General features: G+C 49.7%; 2 protein-coding genes across 2 annotated transcripts; both read right to left on the reverse strand.

Annotated features, from left to right (window-relative positions):
- Nucleotides 1–5,324: 5,324 nt before the first annotated feature.
- LOC131489149 (glutathione S-transferase theta-4-like) lies at nt 5,325–13,855 on the reverse strand. The gene is made up of 5 exons (XM_058690981.1): nt 13,057–13,855; nt 11,599–11,686; nt 8,067–8,217; nt 7,330–7,506; nt 5,325–6,152 (listed from the first exon to the last, which is right to left on the reverse strand). Exons 1-5 carry the CDS (start codon nt 13,166–13,168, stop codon nt 5,955–5,957), a joined length of 726 nt encoding a protein of 241 aa, XP_058546964.1. The 5' UTR covers nt 13,169–13,855; the 3' UTR covers nt 5,325–5,954.
- A 128-nt stretch (nt 13,856–13,983) lies between these two features.
- On the reverse strand, nt 13,984–16,547 carry LOC131489148 (glutathione S-transferase theta-1-like). Its single transcript, XM_058690980.1, has 5 exons — nt 16,096–16,547; nt 15,923–16,010; nt 14,797–14,947; nt 14,336–14,512; nt 13,984–14,251 (listed from the first exon to the last, which is right to left on the reverse strand). Exons 1-5 carry the CDS (start codon nt 16,205–16,207, stop codon nt 14,051–14,053), a joined length of 729 nt encoding a protein of 242 aa, XP_058546963.1. The 5' UTR covers nt 16,208–16,547; the 3' UTR covers nt 13,984–14,050.
- Between the last annotated feature and the right edge of the window lie 2,016 nt (nt 16,548–18,563).

An 18,563-nucleotide genomic window follows, 5' to 3' on the forward strand; every position in this document is an offset into this window, starting at 1 on the left:
CAACTATTCGAGGGATGAATGGGTACAGAACATGCGTACAGACACAATGAAATACTATTCAGCCGCGAGGAAGAAGGAAATCCTGGCATTTGTGACAATCTGAATGAACCTTGAGGGCATTGTGCTGAGGTAAGTCAGACAGAGAAAGAAAAACAAATATGGTTTCACCACACTTCTATGCAAAATCTAAAAGAAGCCAAACTCACAGAAACTAAGTAGAATAGTGGTTACCAGGGCCTGCGGGTGGGAAAACTGGAAAGATACGTAAGGGTACATACTTGCAACTAGGAGAGAAATAAGTTGTGGAGATCCATCACAACATAATTGCTATTAGTCAACAACATTAGTTGTCAACAATATAGTCAACAACTGTATTACAATTTCAAAGTTGCTGACAAACTAGATCTTAATTGTTCTCCCCACAAAAAAGAAATAATTAGGTGACATAATAGAGGTGTTAGTTCATATTGCAATATATAAATGTATCAAATCACCATGTTGCACACCTTAAACTTCCACAGTGCTATAGGTCAGTTATATCTCAGTAAGAGATAGGTAGCTAGGTAGGTAGATAAAATGGTGGGGAGGCTAGAGCCCTCCAGGGCCCTTGCAAGTTGCCACCCCTAGACACACCTCTGAGCCTTGATCATAGGCCTATTCCTTGCTACCCAGGAATCCCCTAGAGCCTGCCACCTGGCTGGTCAGATGGTGTCTGTGTCATCTTCTAAAACAAGTCCAACTGAAAAATGCACCTGCAGGAACATGAGGTTTTCTACATAGTAAGGAAGATTTCTGCAAAGAAAGGAAATGTTGGTAATAATGATCTTTAACAGAGAAAAAAGTTTTTTTTAATTTTTTTATTTTATTTCATTTTATTTTTTTTTAGAGAGAGCACATTCAAGTGGGGGGAGAGCAGCAGAGGGAGAGAGAGAGAGAGAGAGAGAGAGAGAGAGAGAGAGAGAATCTTAAGCAGACTCCACACTCCGCGCGGAGCGACATGGGGCTCAATCCATGACCCTGGGATCATGACCTGAGCCAAAATCAAGAGTTAGACGCTCAACTGACTGAGCCACCCAGGCGCCCCTCACTGGAAAAAAAAAAAAAAAAAAAAAATTTAAGGAAGGATGAGAACTTCAGATTTCAGTGGTGAAGTTTGAAAAAGTAGCTAGACCCTCAGATGAGGCAACAGTTAGTTACCCAATGCCCACTTTCCACTGACCCCAGTCAGCACCCCCAGAGGAGCTGGGCAGGATCCTGTCTCGGGCTCAGCCTCAATCTTGAAGGTTCAAAACCTACATTGGTCCATATTCAGGATTAATCCTTTTCTTTGGGTCTGACTCACGTAACCTATCTCACAAGAGACTGATGGATTTATTATTCTATAGAAAAAGAGACAAAGGCTATTTATTTATTTGTGTTTTATTTATTTTTGAGAGAGAGAGAACGAGCCGGGGAGGGGCAGAGGGAGACACAGAATCTGAAGCTGGCTCTGGGCTCCCAGCTGTCAGCACAGAGACTGATGAGGGGCTCGAACTCATGAACTCCACCATTAAGTATGATGTTAGCTGTGAGTTTTTCATAGACGCCCTTTATCAGGCTGAGGGAATTCCCTTCCGTTATTTGTTGGGTTATTTTATCCTGAAAGGGTGTTGGATTTCATCAAATGCTTTTTTCTGCATCTATCAAGATAATCATGTGATAATCATGTGATTTTTTTTCTTTATTTTGTTAGTATGATGTGTCATAATGATTGATTTTCACGTTTTTTTGTTTTAAGTAGGCTTCATGCCCAGCAGGAAGCCCAATGCAGGGCTTGAACTCGAGACCCTGAGATTAAGAGCTGAGCTGAGATCAAGAGTCAGATGCTTAACCAAGTCACCCAGGTGCCCTGATTGATTTTCATATATTGAATCATCTTTGCATTCCTGCTCATGATATATAATCCTTTTAATATGCTGTGGATATGATTTGCTGGTATTTTGTTGAGAATTTTAACGCCTACATTTATAAGGAATATTGCAACAAAGTTGTTTATTTTCTCATGTTCTTTTTCCTGTTTGGATCTCAGTGTCATCCTGGCTTCATAGTGTAGTAGCACTCCACCCAGTCTTAAGGGTTCACTTGCTTCAAGCTTATGCACTCCTTGTTTGCTGACTTAAATCCCTTGATCTGTAGCAGAACTTATTTCCTTGAGATTTGAACGCCACTGGCCTTGAGGAGTGAAGGACCAAACTTACCCAAAAGATAAGGATTGACTACATCCCAAAATAGCTGCCAGTGATGCCAGCAAATCACTGTTTGAAAAAGTTCAGGGTCATGTCCACATAGCAGTAGCCGCCTGGGCACCTACATCTCCCCCATGTAACCCCACTCCCTTTTCCTGTGCCTTCCCAATTAAAACCCTCTGGCTTCACCTGGACGAGGAAGATGATCTTAGCGACATTTATCCACCATCTTCCCAGGTTTCCAGCTTCCTGAATAAAGCAAACTTTCCTCCACACACCCCCCCCCCATCATTTGTCTCTCAAGTATTGATTTTCAAGCCTCAAGCAACAAAATATGAATTTGGAACTGGTTCTCTGATAACAATGGAATCAAGTGGGAAATGTTTCCTCCTCTTCTATTTTCTGAAAGAGTTTGTAAAGGCTTAGTGTTAATTCTTTTTATGCTGTTAAGATTTTATTTTATTTTTTTTTTAAGTTTCTTTATTTACAGAGAGAGAGAGAGAGAGAGAGAGAGAACAAACTGGAGAGGGGCAGAGAGATGGAGAGAGATTAAATCCCACATAGGCTCCACACTGCCAGTGCAGAGCCCAGTGGGGGTCTTGGACTCACAAACCGTGAGATCATGACCTGAGCTGAAATCTCAAGTTCGAAGCTTAACCAACTGAGCCACCCAGGCGCCCCTAAGATTTTATTTTTAAACAGTCTCTACACCCAACATGGGGCCAGATCTCACAACTTCAAGATCAAGAGTTGCATGCTCCACTGTCTGAGCCAGCCAAATGCCCCATTTGGTGTTAATTCCTTAAGCATTTGATAGAATTCACCCGTGAAACTTTCTGATCCTAGGCTTTTCTTTGTAGGAAGGTTTTTTTTATTATTATTTTTACTATTTCAATCTCTTTATTTGCCATAAGTTTATTCAGACTTTCTATTCTTGAGTCCATTTTGGTGGATAATGTGTTCTAGGAATTTTCCCATCTCAAACAGGTTGTCTAACTTATTCTCATACAATCGTTCCTAGCATGTTCTTTACAATCCTTTATACTTTTGTAAGATGAGTTGTGATGTACCCACTTTTATTCCTTATCTGAGTAGTTCAAGTCTTATATTTTTCTTGTTCATCATAGCTGCTAAAGATTTGTCAAGTTTGTTGATCTTTTCAAAAATCCAATTTTGGGGGTGCCTGGGTGGCTCAGTCAGTTAAGCAGCCGACTTCGACTTAGGTCATGATCTCACGGTTCGTGAGTTCGAGCCCCACATTGGGCTCTGTGCTGACAGCTCAGAGCTTGGAGTCTGCTTCAGATTCTGTGTTTCCATCTCCCTCTGCCCCTCCCCTGCTCGCGCTCTGTCTGTCTCTCTCTCTCTTTCAAAATTAAATTAAAAAAATTTTTTAATCCAATTTTGGGGGGCACCTGGATGGCTCAGTCAGTTAAGCATCTTGATTTGGGCTCAGGTTGGTAGTTCCCAGCCCCAGGCGGGCTCTGTGCTGACAGTGTGGAGCCTGCTTGGGATTCTCTCTCTGTCCCTCTCCCACATGGGTACACATGCACAATTGCGCATGCATTCTCTCTCTCTGTCAAAATAAACATTTTTTTAAAAATCAATTTTTTTGTTTCATTGATTTCCTGTCTTGTTTTTCTCTTTTTAAAGGGTTTTATTTACTTTATTTTATTTTTATTTTTTTATTTGAGAGTGAGAGATAGCACCGGCAGGGGAGAGAAACAGAAGGAGAGGGAGAGAATCCCCAGCCTCAGCAAAGAGCCCAACTTGGGGCTTGATCCCACAACCCTGGGAGCATGGCCTGAGCTGAAATCAAGAGTCTGACACTCTGGGGCACCTGGGTGGCTCAGTCAGTTAAGTGTCCAACTCTTGATCTCAGCTCAGGCCTTGATCTCAGAGTCATGAGTTCAAGCCCCACATTGGCCTCTGTGCTGGGTGTGGAGCCTACTTTAAAAAACAAAAGAGATGGGGTGCCTGGGTGGCTCAGTCGGTTAAGCGTCCGACTTCGGCTCAGGTCATGATCTCGCGGTATGTGAGTTCGAGCCCCGCATCGGGCTCTGTGCTGACTGCTCAGAGCCTGGAGCCTGTTTCGGATTCTGTGTGTCCCTCTCTCTCTGACCCTCCCCCATTCATGCTCTGTCTCTCTCTGTCTCAAAAATAAATAAATGTTAAAAAAATAAATAAATAAAAAATAAAAAACAAAAGAGAGAATGTATTGTTTAATTTCCAGATATTTGTGAACTTTCTAGTTTTCCTTCTGTTATTTTCTTTTTTTTAGTTCATTTTTAGTTCATTTTTTCTTTATTTTTGAGGGAAAGAGAGAGAGGGAGGGAGGAGCAGAGAGAGAGAGAGGGAGAGAGAGAACCCCAAGCAGGCTCCTTGGTGAGGAACCGATGTGGGGCTCAACCTCACGAACCATGAGATCATGACCTGAGCCGAAATCAAGAATTGAATGCTTAACTGACTGAGCCATCCAGGTGCCTCTCCTATTATTTTCTAATTTCACTCCATTGTGTTCCCAAGAATATACATGATATGACTTCAATCTGTTTAAATTCATGGAGATTTATTTTGTGACCCGACATATGGTCTATCCTGGAGAATATTCCATGTGTGCTTGAGAAGAATGTGTGTTCTGGGGCACCTGGCTGGCTCAGGTGGAAGAGCATGCAACTCTTGATCTCAAGGTCATGAGTTCCAGCCCCACAATGGGCGTAGAGATTACTAAAAAAAATAAACTTAAAAAAAACAAAAAGAGTGTGTATTCTGTGGTCGTTGGTGGAGTGTTCTGTATATATATCTGGTAGGTCCACTTGTTTATAGCATCGTTCAAGTCCTCTATTTCCTTGATGATTTTCTGTCCTACTGTTTTATCCATTATTGAAAGTGGGGTATTGAAGTCATCAACTATTATTGACAATTGAATCATGTTTATTTTTTACGTTATATTAAATCCAGTTTTTTATTTGTTTGTTTGTTTGTTTGTTTGTTTGTTTGTTTGTTTTTAGGTAAGCTCTATGCCCAATTTGGGGCTCGAATTCACAACCCTAAGATTGTTGCATCCACACGACTCCTGAAACAGAATACTATGGGCACCAGTGACAGTCACAACAAAGTTTATTGCAATAAGAGGCAAGGCCAACCGATCAAGACCGACACTCTTGACCCAAGTGCAGTCTCAAACAGCCGGGGTACAGAGTTTTTATAGCCGACCACATGGTCTTATCATCATCTGGGAACAGAACAAAGAAATAGTTCCCAGATGGGGGTGGAAACAGTTCAGACATGCCCTGCCTCACTCCAATCAAACACTCATCCAGTTGATTTTCCTTGAACTTTTGTTCCCTTGATTGATAGGCCAAGGCTGTTATCTCTTAATCTACGGTGTTAAAACAAAGCTGTTATTTCTTAAGGCTACAGGTTAGCCCTACACTACAATTTAACCCTTACAAGATCAAGAGTCACATGCTCTACCAACTGAGCCAGCAGGGCACCCTTAATCATATTTAACCTTTAGCTTTTAAACTCTTTTTGGAACCTGGGAGGACCCATCACCGCCACCTTCTCCCACACGAGAACTTATGCTCACACCAACTGTCCCAGGCCCAGCAACCATGGTGGTTGTGACAGTACTTTATTAGGTGAAGAAGTGGAATTGTTTTCAACATCTCCCCTAAGGAAAGAAGCTCAAAGGCCTGGGCCAGCCAGGCCCTGCAGGATGGGCTGCTTCTACTTGAACTTCTGCAGCAACTCACAGATCCTCTCCTTGACCATTGGATCCAATGTTGAACTGTCCCACTCGGCCAACCTCATCAGCCGGTCATGGGCCTCCCCAAAGAGGCTAGGGCCAATGGCCAGCTCCACCCTCATGCGCCACTCAGCAATCTTGGAGCTACTGAGGAAGACATTATAGTTGCCTCCCATGGGCTGTAGATACACAAAGAGGAAGAGATGGTCAGCCAGGGGACCAGCCCTACCTACGTCCCCTCCTACAGCCTCAGGGTGTCTCCCTATCTGCCGCTGCAAAGAGTGAGTCTGTGACCCATCCCACTCCCAGGCCTGAGCAAGGGGTCATACGCTATGTGATAGATGTGGGGTGGGGGCTGGAAGGTCAGAATCTCCAGGTTCTCCACTGGTCTTGCTCCAAGGTTCCTGAACCCCTTTCTGAGGTGACTCCTGGCCCAGATGACTCCTACTTTTTAGTGTGAAACCTCCCATGGGCCCTGCCTTCTACCAGGGAAATCCCTTATTCTCAGATGAGAGTGGGAAGAATTCACACATTGAATTTCCTCCACATTGAACCTTCTTCTGTGATCAGGCACAGGGCCTGGAATGGGAGACCCAGCAGGTAGTCTAAGAAACATGCACGCAAAAAGCTTGGGGGTTCCAAAATGGGGTGGGGTGGGTGAAATGTAAGGGGTAGGGTTTGAAATGTAGGGTACTACACCACCTGAGACAGAAAAACTGAAATGGTTTTCTCTGGTGCTGATCTGCCCTGCACACTGACCATGGACTAAAGCGGACATTTTGCATAATGGCCAGAAATTGCGTTGGCCTCTCAAGACAGTGGCCGGGGTCTCAATTGGCCACCCTGCATACCAGCTAGGGCAGAACTAGCCACCCTCCCCTGCATGTAAAAACCACATAACTGTCCCACACCCAGGTGGACCCCCAAAAGCACTGTGGATGCCCCTCTGACCCAGAACCAGGGAGCTTCCTTGTATAGCTAGATGTCTGGTGCTCTAGAAAAGAGGCATTCATCCAGAAGGACTCTTTGGAGGCCTCTGGACACTTCCTGGAGGGTCCGGCAGGAGGCGGAGGCATCCAGGATCCTGGCTGACTAACTGAGAAATGTTGTGTTCTTCTCCCTGTCCCAGGCCTGCCTTCCAGCTCCTGCCCACGCTGAAAAAGCATTGTGAAGCATGGATGATCGTGACCCTCCTTGGTTCAAAATCTCCTGTGCTTCCGGTTACCCCTGGGTCAGGTCTAGGCACCTGGCTCCCAGAATCCCTCTCCCTCCAGCAGCCTATCCTCACACTGTGGCCCCAGTGGTCACAGAGGAGTCCTACCTCTGCCCAGGCTGTGTCCCTACCCCACTGCACACCTGCATCATCTCCACCAGGGCCACCACATCAGCCAGTGAGATGTGGTCCCCGGCAATGAACATCTTGTCCTGCAGAAACTTCTCCTCAAAGAGCTGCATGCTGTTCTTCACCTCTGCCAGCATCTGCTCCACCTTCTCATCTGGAACCTCCTCACCAGTGATCATTGGGATCAGCATCTGGCCGGGGTGGGGGAGAGGAGGGAAGAGGAGGTTGCACCCTAGTCCCATCTGACCCTCCAATCTTCAGCATCCTTGTCTGCTAGAGAGGTGTTGGACAGAACCAAGGATGTAAAGCAAGTTCACCTCTTTTAGCAGTTCTGGTTGGTAGAAGTTACCTGGGGCCATTGTCCAGAAGGATTTTGAGATCCTAGCAGGATGGAATCCTGTGATTGATTAGTGATGTCTGTCACAGGCATGAGATAAGAAGTAAGGGTACATATACATACATTGGCTAGTCATCATCTTCAAATTTGGTGGTCTCTCTGGGCCCTTTGACTGTGATGTTTTCTAGTTCAGAATGAAATTTCTTGAATCTTATCCAGTCTTGAGTAATATCAGCCCCTCCTGGGTACCCTTCCCCTTGTCTTTATAAGGCTTTTTCATACCCAATCGTTCATTCCACACTCCCATCAGCTCTGTAAGGCAGGCAGGAGAGGGAGCTGAGGAAATGATGCTCAGGAAGGGAGGGAGACTTGCTTGAACTCACTGGTGGTCAGCCCAGCCTTGACCCCACTCACCTTGATCCAGAGGATCCTGCTCATGGGCATCTGAATGGCAGTGTGCTGCCAGGCCATGAACTCATCCACGCGGGCACGTGTGTGCAGGTCTGGTGGGTACCAGTGTGAGGGTGTGCTGTACTTGCGGCACAGGTAGAAAAGGATGGCCACGCTGCACAAAGGAAAAGTTGGGGGGCACTGCTCTTGCCTTCCTCAACATTGTTACACCCACCACCCCAGCGTGGCTGGGGCTCAGTGTGGGGCTTCCAGCCACAGGCAGGTGCTAGGCACTGACATTCTTCTGGGGGGAGGATGAGCCCAAAGGGTGCCAGGAAAGGCAGTCAGTCCGCTAGTCAGCGAGTGCCCGAAGGGAGACCAGCAGGGTGAATGGGATCTGATGGATGGCATGAGGAAGGGCAGTCTAGACGGAAAACAACATGTATGGGAATTCAGGGGTAAGAGGTAGCTACACTCTGTCTCTCTTTGTCTCTCAAAAAATAAATAAACATTTAAATATAAATAAATAAATAAATAAATAAATAAATAAATAAATAAAAGAGGGGTGCATGGGTGCCTCAGTTGGTTGAGTATCTGACTTCAGCCCAGGTCATGATCGCACAGTTCGTGAGTTCAAGCCCCCAGGATCCCAGCTGACAGTGCAAAGTCCACTTCAGAACCTCTATACACCCCCCTCCCTGTCCCTCTCTTGCTTGTGCTATCTCTCAAAAATAAACAAACATTAAAATATATATTTTTTAAAAAGGGGGGGGGCGTCTAGGTGGCTCAGTCAGTTAAGTGTCAGACTTCAGCTCAGGTCATAATCTCACGGTTCTTGAGTTCGAGCCCCATGTCAGGCTCTGTGCTGACAGCTCAGAGCCTGGAGCCTGTTTCAGATTCTGTGTCTCCCTCTCTCTCTGCACCTCCTCCGCTCTCTCTCTCTCTCTCTCTCTCTCTCAAAAATCAATAAAATTTTAAAAAATTAAAAGAAAATAAAAAATAAAAAAATATAGTTGCTAAGAGAGTAGGTGTTAAAAGTTCTTATCATAAGGGAAAAAAATCTACAACTATATGCGATGACAGACGTCAACTAGAACTTACCATGGTGATCATCAGTTCACAATATATACATAAACTGAATCACTATGTTGTACACCTGAAACTAATATAATGTTGTATGGCAATTGTATCTCAATTTAAAAAAAAAAAGAGGGGTGCCTGGGTGGCTCAGTCAGTTGAGCATCTGACTCTTGATTTCGGCTCAGGTCATGATCTCACAGTTTGTGGGTTCAAGCCTTGGGTCGGGCTCTGTGCTGACAGTGCAGATCCTGCTTGGGATTCCCTCTCCCTCTCTCTCTGCCCCTCCTGTGTTCTCTCTCTCTCTCTCTCTCTCTCAAAACAAACTTAAAAAAAAAAAAAAGAAGCAAGATCTGGTACTTGGGTGGAGGGGTTCTGAGGAGGACAGGGGCCACAGGGGTACAGGGAGGGTACAGACTGGAGGTACAATTTGGAGGGAATTGTCTTGCTCTTGGCTGGTGGAGGGCAGGAAGGGAGGAACTCAGAATGGACACATATGTTTGAGGTGTCTAGAACATCTGGGGTCCCAGAGAGTCCTGAGTCAGAGTCTGATATGACACCAAAGTCCAAGAAGCAGGAGCCTGCCCTGCCGTGCCCCCGCAGCCCACCACAGAGTCAGCAGGTAAGAAGGAAACAGAGGTGGGAGGGGGGAGAAGGGAAGGAGCAGCCTGAGAGGGAGGCCCCAGAGGTACAACTGTCTAAGAAGGCGGGAAACATCAAGAAGGGAAATCCTAAATCCTGAATCATCTCAGTTGATCTCACAATAACCCTATAAGGTGGGTCCCAGTATGCTTACATTTGAGGAAACTGAGGCTCAAAGATAACAACGAACTGGCCAAAGACACATAGCCTGAGGCTACCAGAACCCGGGAGAGAAGCTTTTCCAGCTCCTTCACAGGGGTTTTGACGTCTAGCCTCTAGGAATGCAATACATTTCTGTTGTTCTAAGTCATTTAGTCAGTGGTAATTTTTTTTTAAAGATTTTTTTTTTCAACGTTTTTTATTTATTTTTGGGACAGAGAGAGACAGAGCATGAACGGGGGAGGGGCAGAGAGAGAGGGAGACACAGAATCGGAAACAGGCTCCAGGCTCCGAGCCATCAGCCCAGAGCCCGACGCGGGGCTCGAACTCACGGACCGCGAGATCGTGACCTGGCTGAAGTCGGACGCTTAACCGACTGCGCCACCCAGGCGCCCCAATCAGTGGTAATTTTTTACAACAGCCCTAGGAAAATCATCCAGGACTGGGGTCACCCAAGTTCTATGGTCCACCTGGAAGATACATTTGACAATTATGAGACCGCCTCTGAAGCTGTCTGAGAAACAATAAACCCCTGAATCTCACCAAACCTCTACTTTCAATGACCAATTTACAGGAAATGAAGGGACAGAAAAACCATGTTAACATGACACCATGAGAACACGATCAGCAAAACTTAGACTGTGGGAAACTCCTCAGGACAAAGGATTCTGTTTCTTCAACCATAACTAAAATGTAAAGGCAGGGGCACCTGTGTGGCTCCGTCGGTTAAGCATCTGCCTTTGGCTCGGGTCATGCTCTCACGGTTTGTGGGTTTGAGCCCCACACTGGGCTCTCGGTTATCAGCTGTCAGCATGGAGCCTGCTTGGGGTCCTCTGTTGCGCTCTCTCTCTACCCCTCCCCTACTTGTGCTCTCTCTCTCTCTCTCTCAAAAATAAATAAACATTTTTTTAAAAGTATATTAAAAATGCAAAGGCAAAAGGTGGGGCATGGAGGGAACTATAGGCAGACCACAAGCTGCCATACTTGTAGTTTATTTGGAGCTGGATTCAAATGCACAAGCCACAAAGAAAATATTTTGGGGATAATCAGTGACTTTTGAATAGAACAGGGTATTGGTTGAAATCCAGGGATTACTGTTGCTGTTGCTGTTTTTTTAAATTAATTAATTATTTTTTTTGAAAGAGAGAGAGAGCGTGAGCAGGGGAGGGGCAGAGAGTGAGAGAGAGAGAGAGAGAGAGAGAATCCCAAGCAGGATCCAGACTCAGCACAGAGCCGGACACAGAGCTTGATCCCACAACCCAGGGATCTGAGCAGAAATCAAGAGTCAGATGCTCAATGACTGAACCACCCAGGTGTCCCCAAGGATTATTGTTAATTTTTTTATAAGGTGTCACCAAAGTATTGTGGTGATGCTTTTTTTTTTTTTTTTTTATGAGCCCTCATCTTTTATCTGGCAGGTAGGGGAATAGAGGGGAATAGAGTGGGTTGGTTACAGGTGATGCAAAATGGGCTCCCCACGTGGACCACTGTTGGAATTGTGTGATGGGTATCCTGTGGAGGTCTTCATATCCCTCATTAGTTAGTATTCATTCTACTTTGGTGTACGTATAAAATTTTTCACGGTAAATAAAAAGTAAGTACTAGTAGGTCGGCTCAACCTGAATGTCCCAGGAGGAGCAGAGACAGATGGGAGCAGGGGTGGGCAAGGAAGACTTACCTTTCAGATAAGACAAATTTTCCATCTTTGAGGCTGGGTACCTTCTTCAGGGGGTTGATCTTTATGTATTCCTTGCTGTGGTGGTGACCTGAGAGGGGTAGGAAAGGTCTGAGGGTGCTGGGACTCTAGGAAAGAGAGGCCCGGGTCTCCCAGAGGCAGATGCCTTTCTCCCCCTTTTCTCTAGAAGGAGAAACAAGCCCAGAGGAACACCATCCATGGCTCACTTCAGGTCAAAGGGCAAGTCAGTGGCAGAATCGGGATTAGGATCAAGACTCCTGCCCCCATCCCAGGCTCGGTGACCAGGACAACCCGTTGGCTTACGGAAGTTGGAGGCCCCCAGCCCCCACTCCCAACTCGGCCTGAAGCTATAGCCTGTGAATCAGCAGCAGCCCTAGAAGCCTGGATCCCACCCCCACTCCTTCAGCCCCAGCCCCAGCACACAGCTGGAATCCAAAAGGGAGCCTCTCATATACAACCAATTTATCAGAAGACTTGTTTTGTTGTGGTGGGTTTTGTTTTGTTTTGTTGTTAAGTAAGCTCTCCGCTGCACAAGGGCTTGAACTCATGACCAGCCCCAAAGATGAAGAGTCCACAAATTCTAGCAACTGAGCCAGCCAGGCACCCTGATCTATTGGGAGTTTTAACTCTTCCTCAACCAGCTGCCTCGGTCAGAAAACATTTCTGGGGCTGGATTCACACCTCATTTCGGAGGACCTGGCCTCCTCCTCTGTGTTCTAGAGGCTTCCGCCTCTGCAACGTGAGCTTTTAAGAACTTCCTCCATGCTTGGGGTAATGTTGGAGACCAGTGCTCTGCACCTCACTCCGGGCCTGTGTCACCCTGAGCAGGTGTGAACGTGGAGGGAGAATGAGTGTGGCCTGAAGAGGTAGTCTTGACTCAGATTGGATGACCACACACCTCTGCGACCTTTGCCAGCTCATCCGAGGTGCTGCAGCTAAAAAGATACTGCAAGGAAAAGCCGAGGGCTCTAGATGGGAGACCAGGGGATGCCTGGCACTTCTTCCTTCCACTTTATCTTATAAGAGCCTGTTCATAGGGCTCCTGGGTGGCTCAGTCAGTTAAGCATCCAGCTCTTGGGTTTCAGCTCAGGTCATGATCTCACAGTTTTGTGGGTCCAAGCCCCACATTGGGCTCCACGCTGGCAGTGTAGAGCCTGCTTGAGATTCTCTCTCTCACTCTCTCTTTTCCCCTCCCCCACTCACACTGTCTCTGTCTCTCTCAAAATAAATAAATAAACTTAAAAAAAAAAAAAAAAAGAGCCTGTTCATCATAGCAGGGCAGAATTAGTCACAGGGCCGGACAGCCTACGATTCCCTTGGAAAGTCTGGACTTTAAGGTGGGGAGTCGCCTCTGTGTCTCTGCTTCTCAGAGACGCTCTGACCTTGCGTCCTGCCTCCCTGCCAAGGCCAGACCTATGCCGGGCAGCGTGGGGTGCCTACCTTTTAGCAGATCCACAAACTGGAAGTCAAAGGGGATGTTGTTCTTCCTAGCGAAGATGTAGACAGCGCGGCAGGATGCTGACAGCAGGTCCAGATAGAGCTCCAGGCCCATGCTGAGACACGTGTCGGGCACCCCCACCAGCCACAGCCAGCAGGCTCTGAACCTGAGCCTATAGGCGGCCTGAGCCCCTGGGCCTGGCTCTGTGCCCGTCGGCCCTCTCCAACCCAGGCCTAGGACCCCGCGTTCTGGAACTTCTTGTTTCACTCGGTGTTGTCATGAGGCCAGGAAGCCCGGAATTCTCACAGCAGCAAGAATTCTCGGGAGACTCAGGAGTAGACAAGGGAGAGGACCCTGGCTCAGGGGCAGGAGGTGGGGGCCGCCTGCACCCCTGCCCTTCCCCCTCCCTCTTGGCACACGTGTGTGCCCGTGGCCCATCTCGGAGGAGGACTTACACGCGGGAATTGTGAGGGCCAGAACTTTATTGTAGAATGTAACCCAAGGGCCTCTGCTGGGTCCAGAACGAGGATGGGGCAATAGGAAGTAATCATGGAGGGTTTCAGAAGCAAGGATTGGGGGTATGCATAGGTCAGTCTAGCCTGAACTATGGTTAGAAAAGTGTTGAGAGGAAGACAAACAGGATCCTAGAGAGCAGTCAGGGCACCAGGGACAATGCCACAGGAGTATCTAGGGTCAGCCAGCGAAGCTGTGCCATGGAGAGAACCCCAGAAACTTCTGGTCTGGCTTGGGACTGGCAGTGGCCAGTGGAGTTCAGCAGCTGGCGACTCAGGAAGGTAACTAGAAGCCCACGAGAGGCCTGAGTGCTGCTGCCTCTAGGCTGCATCATCTCGGGAGATCGCTTGTCCCTCCAGATTCTGCTCAGAAGTGGGGAGACCCCACTTGGTAAGGCAGAGGAAGCTGGCGACAAGTAGACGTCACACAGCATGTTTATTGTGGGTGGGAGAGTGCAGGGGAATGGGCTGGGCCACATCCCTCTCAACTGAGCCGCTCCTGCAGCCGATGCACCAGCTCCTGTGCCAGCCGGGGGTCCTGCTGGGCGTCTCTGGGGTCCCGCGGCTGTAGCACAAGCTTGTGCGCATCTTGGACAAGCTCAGGGCCCAGGGCAGCCTCTACTCGGGCTCGCCAGGCTGCCAGCCGGGGCCAGTCTCGGAAGAGGTCACAGCCAACAGCAGTGGGCTGGGGAGACAGGGTAGCCAGAGCAGGGGACTCAGCCCTGTGCCCAGAGTGCCCCCAGGGGGCAAACAGGCAGGAGAAGCTTACCTGCATCAGCTCCGTGAATGCCATCAGATCTGCTAGGGAGACCTGCTCGGTGGCCAGGAAGGGTTTGACCGCCAGGACCTCCTGATCCAGGTGCTGCAGGGCTGGTTTCAGCTTCCCCAACAGCCTGTCTAGGCGCACGGTGTCCACAGGCTGCCCCGAGAAGTGGGGCAGGAGGGACTGGGCCAGGGGGAATGGAAGCAGCTTATCCTGGGTTCCTCCAAACATCCTCAACCACCTCTCCACCCCTCCCTGGCCACCATCCATTAGCGATACCCCCTGGGGCACTGTATTCAGAAGGATTCTGAGGATTCATTTAGACTCAGGGGAAAGAATGCCGTGATCAATTACAGATGTCTACCCGGGACAGTGGATAGAGGGCTGTATATGTGCCCGTGGGTCCTTTCCAGCACTGGGGGTTCTGACTGCTGCCCAAGCCTGCATAATAGGGCAAGGAGGCTCACCTTACACAGGTAGACATTGGTGGCAGGCAGCTGGATGGCCGTGTGCTGCCACGCCAGGTACTCATCGACTCGGGCGCGGGCCTGCAGGTCAGGTGGATACCAGTATGGCGCCGTCTGGTACTTGCGGCTCAAGTATAAAAGGATGGCCACACTGCAAACGGGGGTGTCAGAGAGTCCCCCACCTCTCAGGGCTAGGCAGCTTCATCTCTCACAAACAGGGTGATTTGACTGGATTTCTGTCCAACGCCACCTCCGGGGGAGGCCAACCCCACTCCCACATCCCCACCACGGGCCATCTTTTCTCCACCAAACTGCTCCATTCCTCACGTGCTCCCCGTGGACCCATATTTCCACCTCCCCTCCCCCGACTACTAACCCAGCCAGCCCTCTGCCTCCAGACCCACCTCTCTGGCATCCGGGTCCTACTGAGCAGGAGGGAGGCAGACCTGCCATGGACATCCTGCCCAAGGGATCTCCAAGTTCCCTCCCAGGCCAGTGCTCCCTAGCAGCCAGGGTCCACGGGAGGGGATCGAGGAGAACCCCTTTCTTGATCCTCCCTGGGCTCCTGGCACACAATTTCTATGTCAAATAATAAAAATGTAATGGCAACTAGAAAACATTTTATAGAAAAAGGTGGTGCCCAGTTTCCATTCTCAGGCAGGTCCTGGGAGGGGTTACATTACTACTCCATTTTACAGGGGAGAAACATGGGACACGAAGTTCTGTGACCCCTCTGTGGCCGAGATCGAGGATATGGGGAACTGGGATTCAGAGCCCAATGCAAATCTGGGGCTGCCTAGCTCCTGGCTCCTGTGACTTGAAGGCCAGGTTTGGGACATCTGGGGAGGGCTAACCTCAAGCTTGGATCTTCCCCAGCAGAGTCCAGGTTGTCCAGGCCTAACAGAGTGACCTTTGCCCAGCCCTCCATGCTGAAGCTACCAACCATCTTTAGCCCCAAAGCAGCTCCTAGTCCAGCCCCTTGCCCCCAAGCTGGGTGAGCTAAGAGGAGGAAGAGGGGACCACAGCAGTCTGGAAAGATCTCCAAGTGTGGGACCATCAGCTTTCTGCCGTCCTCTCTCCGCCTCCCCCAACCTCGAAGCCTCCACAGGCGCCAGGACCCCATTACCTCTCCGCCAACAGGAAGTCTCCATCCCTCAGGGCAGGCACCTTCCCCAGGGGGTTCACCTTCAAGAATTCAGGCTTCAGGTGCTCCCCTGGGGGATGCAGAGGATGGGTGGCTCAGCAAGATCTGGCTCCTGGATGCCACCCCCCATGTGGCCCAGCCTAGCCAAGACTCACCTCGTCCCAGCTCCACAGGCCCAAACTCAAAGGGAATGCCATTCTTCTTGGCGAAAATGTAAATGGCACGGCAGGGGGGCGAGTACAGGTCCAGAAACAGCTCCAGCGGCATGCCTGCCCCGCCCAGTGTCCTCCCCTGCTCAACACTCTAGCCTGCTTCCGGGGAGGTTTGCTTGGCCCCTTCAAAATGGGACCCAAAGACGTCTGTTCCCCTCCCCCAAGCCTACTTCCTCTGAGCTACTAGCTGGGCGCCCTGGCAAGCCTCCCCACCTCCTGGGCTATCGGTTAAGTGGAGGCAGGGTGGGCTGTTGAATATTTGTCGCTGGTTTTTCAAAGCAGGGTCCCCAGCCTGGCCCTCCTCCTGCTTCACTGGGTGTTACAAGCCCCTGGACACCCCCAGGTCCTGCCTCTTCCCTCTGGCTGGGCCACTCCCTGATCTCTGCTTCCTGGCAGCCGGGGAGGCTTTCACAACCTTTCTGTCGAAGTAGGAGTCTCCCTGGCAGAGGCACACTATTGGTCTTTAAGACCTTTTATGTTTTTCCTCCCACTGCACCTGTGCCTCACACACAGACTCACACAAACTCACACACAGAGTCCCACACACAGAGTCTCTCTCTCTCTCCTCTCTCTCTCTCTCTCTCTCTTTCTCTCTCTCTCTCTCTCTCACACACACACACACACACACACATACACACACACACACACTCATGCTCATACTCACATGCCCCCAGCCCAAGCCTCTCCTCTCTCCAGTCTGAGTAACTGTCCTGAAATCCTGACATTGTAAAGACATCTCTCTCTTGACTGTCCTTCTCTGGTGCCCCCCATCCCCTGGGGCTCAGACCAGCCCCCTGGAGTCTTCCCTCTCCTTACCCACACCTGTTCCCTCCGGCCTCACCAGCTTCCTCACCAGCCCTTTTACTTCCATCCCAGGGCCCTCTGTCCTGGTCCACACAGCACCAGAGGGGATTTCTCAAGTCCAAATCTGATCCCATGCTCCCAAGCGCCCTCAGCCCTGCAGTGCTCCCTCTCCTCACACTCCCCAACCTTGTCCATTTGCCTCTCAGCCTTCCTCTTGGACTGTCCCGTGCACTTCTCTTCTGTCAGAACCCAAGTCTTGAGACACTGAGGGTGAGGTTGAGGGGCAGGGCCTCCATGAACCCAGACAACAGCCATGGGTGGGTTAGGAGCTGGGGCCTGGCATCCACACTGGCCCTGGCCGGTGGGGTGACTCGCGGAGCAGGTAGCAAGCCAGAGTAGCCCCCTGGGAACTGAGCCATGGTCTCCCAGGAAGCTGCCCCCAGCCCCATTCTGGGACCTGAGGAGGTCAGAGCCACTGACCATGCAAGGGAACTCTAATGCCTTCCCCACTGTTTTCATAGGAACTGAAGTCTGCCAGGCAGGACTTTTAGGGACACATTGCATCCCTTACAAACACACATACTCACAGGACATGTGGCTCGGGCAGAGCTGACCCCACCCTTAGTTTCAAGGATAGTTCATGGCCCAGCCCAGCCAGTGAAGACCCTGTATCCCTTGACCACTCTGATTGGATCAGGCAGGGTCCTAGGGCTGTGACAGGAGTTCCTGGGAAGGAAGGACTGGGAACAGGCCCAAGGCTGACCCCTGCTGAAGTGCATTGCCATTCCTAAGGAGAGGCCGGGAAAGCGACTGTCTGCAGAAGGAACACAGCTGGCTCAGATTCTTCCCCGGTGGAGGAGGACAAGGGCTGGGCAGCCTCCAGGAGCCAGGCTGTCCAGAGCCAGCCATCCTGGAGCCCAGGCAGAAGGGATTGAAGCCAGGCAGGCCCAGCAAAGCCAGCAGCCATCCAGCAAGTCTGTAGATGGGAGGCTGGGCTCAGACTTGGCATGTCCAGAGCCATCAGGGAGCCCTGGGTCCAACACCCTGGGACCTGTAACCCAACCCTGCACAGAAAACCCCAACTGGGTTTACCATATTCGATAGGGGTCACAGCCCTACGGTGAAGGGGAGGAGCAAGAGAAGGGAGGAATAGACAGTAACCTGGAAGCAAGGTGGGGAGACAGAGATAGGGAGGAGGACAGCAAGGGACTCTCATTCACTCATTCATTACTCATTTGCTCATTCCTTCACTCATCCAACAGAGAGGCTCAGACAAACCAAAAGGCCAAGGATAGGTGACCAGAGAGGAGTCTTTCTTATATCTCCCAGCCTTCTAAGCGGACCTATGATGTAACTCTGGTGGGGCCCCGGGAGGGATTGACCACCTGCCCCCCGGATCTTCAGGATGGGGCTGTGGCCCTGGCACAACCCTGTACCCAGGAAAGCCTCCATTAACTCCTGCTATGCCACCAGCCATGACCACTCTTCCAACACAGCCAAGCCCCACATGGGTCATAGGGCTCACGGACAGGTCAGTGCTGAGGCTTTGATTCTAGACTCCAATACAGGAGACAGGGATAGCCATGCCACTGACCCCAAGGGCAGCC

This window comes from Neofelis nebulosa, chromosome 11 (assembly GCF_028018385.1).
Source record: "Neofelis nebulosa isolate mNeoNeb1 chromosome 11, mNeoNeb1.pri, whole genome shotgun sequence".
Taxonomy (NCBI): domain Eukaryota; kingdom Metazoa; phylum Chordata; class Mammalia; order Carnivora; family Felidae; genus Neofelis; species Neofelis nebulosa.

What these genes read in the sequence shown, in the direction of transcription:
- LOC131489148 (XM_058690980.1), bottom strand. Translation starts at nt 16,207, where the DNA reads ATGCCGCTGGAGCTGTTTCTGGACCTGTACTCGCCCCCCTGCCGTGCC. An exon ending in GCCTGTGGAGCTGGGACGAG is followed by an intron (nt 16,011 to 16,095) that starts GTGAGTCTTGGC and finishes TGCATCCCCCAG; the next exon opens with GGGAGCACCTGAAGCCTGAA. An exon ending in GACTTCCTGTTGGCGGAGAG is followed by an intron (nt 14,948 to 15,922) that starts GTAATGGGGTCC and finishes CCCCGTTTGCAG; the next exon opens with TGTGGCCATCCTTTTATACT.
- LOC131489149 (XM_058690981.1), bottom strand. Translation starts at nt 13,168, where the DNA reads ATGGGCCTGGAGCTCTATCTGGACCTGCTGTCAGCATCCTGCCGCGCT. An exon ending in GTTTGTGGATCTGCTAAAAG is followed by an intron (nt 11,687 to 13,056) that starts GTAGGCACCCCA and finishes TACCCCTCTCAG; the next exon opens with GTCACCACCACAGCAAGGAA. An exon ending in CCCTGGTGGAGATGATGCAG is followed by an intron (nt 6,153 to 7,329) that starts GTGTGCAGTGGG and finishes GTGTATCTACAG; the next exon opens with CCCATGGGAGGCAACTATAA.